Source organism: Macadamia integrifolia, chromosome 13 (assembly GCF_013358625.1).
Source record: "Macadamia integrifolia cultivar HAES 741 chromosome 13, SCU_Mint_v3, whole genome shotgun sequence".
In the NCBI taxonomy this organism is placed as follows: domain Eukaryota; kingdom Viridiplantae; phylum Streptophyta; class Magnoliopsida; order Proteales; family Proteaceae; genus Macadamia; species Macadamia integrifolia.
In genome coordinates, this window is record NC_056569.1 from 27236788 (window position 1) to 27242632 (window position 5845).

General features: G+C 37.7%; 1 protein-coding gene across 1 annotated transcript; it reads right to left on the reverse strand.

Moving 5' to 3' along the window:
- Window positions 1-1708: 1708 nt before the first annotated feature.
- On the reverse strand, window positions 1709-3122 carry LOC122059144 (G-type lectin S-receptor-like serine/threonine-protein kinase LECRK3). Its single transcript, XM_042621831.1, has 3 exons — window positions 3102-3122; window positions 2562-3003; window positions 1709-2397 (listed from the first exon to the last, which is right to left on the reverse strand). Exons 1-3 carry the CDS (start codon window positions 3120-3122, stop codon window positions 1709-1711), a joined length of 1152 nt encoding a protein of 383 aa, XP_042477765.1.
- Between the last annotated feature and the right edge of the window lie 2723 nt (window positions 3123-5845).

Sequence of the window (5845 nt, forward strand, 5' to 3'; positions counted from 1 at the left end):
AAAAAAAAAAAAAGTGAGAGGAGAGAGGGAGAGATAAGGAAGGGAGGTGAGAGGAATAAAAAAAATTAAAATTTTAGAGAATATTAAAAATATATATATATATATATATATAAAAGGTATCAACAATATACTAAAAATAAAAAGAATAAAAAAGATAAGGTATTAATATTATGAAAAAAAATAAGCAATAGAGGGGAGAGAATTTAGAAAGATATAGATATCTTTTTTATTTTATTTTATTTTATTTTATTTTTTTTTTAAAGAAATATATAGATTAAGCAAGGAAGGTGGAGAATAGAGAAAATATATCATAAAACATATTTCAAAAAGAGAAAAACAGAGTAACGTGAGAGGAATAAAAAAAATTAAAAAATAAAAGGTACTAACAATATAAAAAATAATGAAAAAGATAAAATATTTAAATAAGTAAGAGAGGTAAAATAGTCGGGGAAAATATTTTTTTTTCCCGTAATAATAACTGTAAAAATTTAGATTTTTTTAAAGAAAGATATAGATTAAAATTTAAAAGAGAGAAACGTGAGAGAGGAGGGAGAAAAGTTAGAAAGAATTTTTTGGTAAAAAAATAAAACACTCTTAATTAGAGAATATTTAAAAAGAAAAAAAAAATATATAAAGGGTACCAATAATATTCAAAAAATAAAAAAGATTGACACAAAAGTGAATGAAAAAGATAAGGTATTTAAATAAGCAAGATGGCTAAAGTAGCCAAAGAAAATATTAGCCACGGTATGATAGTATGATATATCCTCAAAATAGCCCAAAAATATCTTCAAAATACATTTCCTTTAATTCTTTTTCATGTTCCCCAAATTCTAGTGGTCGGATCTCTGAAGAAGTGAAAGTGAACTAAACTCTGTACTTCCAAGTCATTTAGATTTCGTAGATGAGACAATCCCTCTGCACATACCACCAATGTTGCCTCTTCGAAGCAGACCCCTTCTATGGAACAGCACCATAGCTGCCACTTACTTGGATCCTTCCTTAATCATTTGAAACTCATTCTTCCCAGTAATAATCTTCATCCAGTAGATCTAAAAGTTCATTAGAAGACAAATCATAACCGTATTGACAGCGAAGCCTTGTTTAAGGTAGTGATCATACAAATACCATCCCCACCATTCTCAGATTTGCAGACTTATATTCTCATTCCACTAAGTTTTCTGAATCTATCCATTCCTTTATGCCATCTAAACTGTAACATTGAAAAGAGAGAGACGATGATGCAGTTCCTTCCAATAATGCCTTTGATACTGTCTAGTTATTGATATAAAACAGAGTTTTTCACTTTGGAAACAATAAAGATAGCCTTCTGTGAATGTGATGAGGCTAAAAGGAAGCCTCAGGCTGGGTCATGGCCTCATGGGTAGTCAAGATTTGCCCAGTAAGCAGTGGATAACCACGGTGGTTGCTGGTTTCTTCAAAGTTGACAATCGAGCATTGCTACCACAAATGTGTTTCTTCACTGTCTAATAAAAATACAGTACATGGGATCCTTGTCGTCGAGAATCCAATAAAATAGGGAGATGGAATAAAATTTATGTTTCTAACATTGTGAAAAAACAAGTTCTTTGAATTAGATTGCAGTATGGCTGCATTATAATGGTGACTAATAAGAGATTAGGATACAAAACACTATAGCACAAGAATACACAAAGAGATAATTGATCAACAAATTGAGCTCAAGGGATTATAAATTGAGCTCAAGAATCGGTGCTGCATTCTTCGTGTAAATATGCAAGCCCCCTTGTGATCCCAATTGCAATCTGGGTTCTTTCGTCCCAATGAGGCCTTGAGAGTCCAAACTGAAAGCTTGCCAGCCATTGCTCATGAACTCGTATACCAAAATCCTGTGTGGCCCTTCCTCACAAAATCCAAACAATCGAACTAAATTCTTATGGTGTGTCTGGCCGATCACAATTACCTCTGTTTTGAATTCCTTCTCACCTTCTTGAACCACCTTGTCTAGCCTCTTGACTGCAACCAGATTTCCAGAGCCTATTGGGAAGATACCTTTGTAAACAATGCCAAAAGCACCCCTTCCTAATTCTTCCTTGAACCCATTTGCTGCTTCTTCGAGTTCTTTGTATGTAAAGGAACGTAGATTAGTCTCCGAAATGCTTGAACCTTGCGTATTACTTTTCGGTCTTTTTTGGTACGCAGAGAATGCACTGAGACAAGTTGCAGCTAACAATAAGAAGTTGATAAATACAGAACCACCCAATGATCCAACCAGGATAGCTGTTGTTTGATCTTTCTTCTTCGTGGTTGAAGAAGTTGCATTTGGAGAGGTTGGACGCCTTACTTTGAACAGAGCCTTCCCATTGGAAACTGGAAGCCTTTTCTTCCAGCATTGCGATGCGGAATTATAAATTACAACTGCACAGTAAGAGTCTTGCAAGCAAGAATTCTTGCAGTCCTCTTCACTAGTGGGCTCTCAAGGGAACCAGATTCACCTTCGTCACATAAAAGGGTGATTTTTGGTTTGCAGCCACTTAGAATGTTTTTTGGGTCATTTGGGATGTATTCAGGCGGGCATTTACAGATGGGCATCCCATTAGCAACTCCACAGTAGCTGTTATACCCACAAGCACCGCCGCCTAGGTCCCCAGTAATGTCACAGACATCATCAGGAAATGATTTCTGAGTGGACCAGTCTCCACTACCACCACGAGAAGGCCTTGGATGAGCAAACAGAAAAAATGCTCCATGAACATCAAGGGTTGCCCTGTGATAGAAATCAGCAATTGGGAGTATGTCCTGTGGTGAGAGATCCACAGTGCTTCCATTGCTGCTCTCTACATAAAGATGGCCTGATTCATTGAAGACCAAACTTGAACGATTATCAGGGGAATTAGCGACCCCAATAATTTGGTAGGGGTTGTAAGGAAAGTAAGCCGGCAAAGAGACAGCATTAAGCACGAGCGATCCATCTTGGAGCAATCGGAGCTGAAACCTTCCCGGTGAGTAGTTAGTATACGTCAGCTAAGAAGAAAGATTGACACCCACTTGCAGTATCTGTCCAGGCAATATGGTGTCTGTAGGTCGGCTGAAGCTCTCCCAAATGTGATGAGACTCCTTACTTTGAAGTACGAAGTTGCCATTGTCGAGCATGGCAGGGGATGCGACATCCCTGGTACTGGTTTTAGCCTTCCATAACTGCTGGCTTATGGGGTTGGTCAGCACAAATTGGCCATCTCTTGTAAGCTCAATTTTGGACGATATTGGTGCTGGGTTATCGCCATTGGCATGCCACACTACAGTTTTGTTTGGTATTTGGTGAACCAGATGCAGAGCAAGAAGAAACTCTCGTCTTCAAGGGGACGAAACCCGAAGGCAAAGTCGTTGGAAGGTGAAGTCCATGAACCTCCATCCCCGGCTATAAGATGTTAGATCTACTATGGGTACAAATCCAAACCCCAATTGAAGAAACCACATAGAGAAACAAGAACACGAATCTAATAAAATTATAGAGGATCTAATTGTACCTTTCACCAAGTATGTTGAAGAAGATTAATATTGGTCACTCCCACTTTCGCTCTCTTGGCTTGGCTATGGATCTTCTACAGCCCCTTCAACCTCCTTGGTTCTCTCACTTTAGTGGTAAAGTGGGGAATAGTGAATAATGGCTGTAGGGACCCAAAACCTAGTATGTATAATACTATCCTGCACCCAAAACCCTAAACCACAATGGGTTGAGTAAACATATCCCTAAACTTGAGAGTGGGCCGAACCGGTTCATTTAATTTGACTCTCACCCATTTAATCAACCCGAATAATTAATTTAGCCCATAAATCCAACAATCTCCCACTTGAGCTACATTAATTATAAGGATGTCTTTTAAATTGGTGTGGCCATAGAATTTTATTACATTAACCACTCTTACTGTGATTCAGTTGAAAAACCACTCACATCGAATAACAGCAGAAGATACACCTCAATATACGGCATACAACTTTCTGTTATTACAAACATAAGTAAGTTTCTTAACATGAATCTATGTGGGATACCATCATAGAAACATTGACATATCCTCAAATTACACTGTTGTCATTCCATGTAGGTCCTTAACTGTGATATTAACCTTCACTGTGGCAAATCGCCTTTGATCTGTGGTTAATATCTAACTGTGGCTTTCCGCCTATAAACTGTGACAAATACTGTCTTAAAATGTAGCAAACATTACATTTTGAACTGTGGTAAAATATTGCCTATAACTAAGACAATTACTGCCTATAAAAACATTCACACACCAAATCATAAACCAAATATTTCAAGAAATAACTGTGCATAATGTAAATGCTAAAACTTAACCATAATTCATCAAACTGTGCCCCAAAACATGCCGGCTAAGGTTCAAAACATAAACAAATACTAAACAAAACCAGAGCTCCCACTAATCAAGCATTTCAAATAACTGTATGTAAAGAAATCCTAACTACTTGATGAGACCAATTTTTACTTGCTCTCAATTGCTGGTGATCAGTCTACCTCACCCTTTCTTGGTATCATCCTGCTTATCAGCCCCATAATTCTTCCTCTTCTCTAACCATTTCTTGAAAATAAAACAGTCCTTATTCACATGTCCTTTCTTATGGCACCTGAAACACTCTACGTTAGTATTCTCTTCATCCTGAGCCTTTTGAGATGTGTCAAGTTCTTGAGAGCTATTAGTCCTATCATATGACTTGACGCTTCCTCTGTTGGAAAAATTTTTGTTCATTCTGCTTAGTCCACTAGAAGATCCCTTGTGGAAAGTTACATGTGCACTCTCAAACCTAGTTTGTTTCAATTTTTTTTCCTCTTGAGTGCAAATGGAAATGAGTTCATTTAGGTTTCAATCGTCCTTTAGTGCAATGTAGGTAGATTGGATAACCTTATACTGACTAGAGAGGGTATTCAGTGCAATGTGTACAATATATTCTTCATCGATCTGTATTCCAAGATCCTTAAGTTTACCAGTATCAGTAGCTACACCCAAAATGTATTCTCTAACACTCCCACATCCATCATACCTTGTATTCATTAGCATGGTCATCAATGTGGTTTTCTCAGCTTTCTTGTTGTATTGAAATCTAGCTTTAATAGCATCCAGGAATTCTTTTGCAGTGTCTTTAATCTCTATGTTCCCACGTATAATTTTAGGAACTGCCCTTTTTAAAATCAGTATGCACTTTCTGTTTGCTTTAGTCAATTTATTAAACTTGGTCCTTTCAGCACTTCTGCTCGAGTATGTGAGAGGCTCAGGTTTAGGCTCCCTAAGTGCCAAGTCTAAGTCAAAAAAACCTAAATGCAATTCTAATTCCTCCACCCACTTTTAATAGTTGTTACCAGTGAGCATTGGGATGGAAGATACATAACTTGAGGGAATGACCATCCTACTACAGCAGTAACAACAACACAATACATGCCAAATATCAAAATATAAATTATAGAGAAAATTGCATTGCCACCCCCTGAACTTCGGTCGTTATTCAACGCCACCCCCTGGACTTTTCGAAACGTCAAAGCCACCCCCTAAAAATTCAAAAAATTTCAAATCGGTCCCTGCCGTTAGCCGACCGTGAGAAATGAATAAAAATCGGTTAGTTTTTTTATAATATACCCAAAATACCCCCACCTATTGTGAGAGGACAATATTGCCCTCTCTTTTATTTCCATCTCCTAAACCCATATCCCATATCCCATATCCCATCTCCCATCTCTCATCTCTCATCTGACTCCGGCGTGCGATTCCATTCCCTTCGGCATCCAAACCTCTATCCCAAGGTATGGGTTTGGAGCATGATCAAACCATGACGCCCCCAGATGAACCCCCTTTAGTTA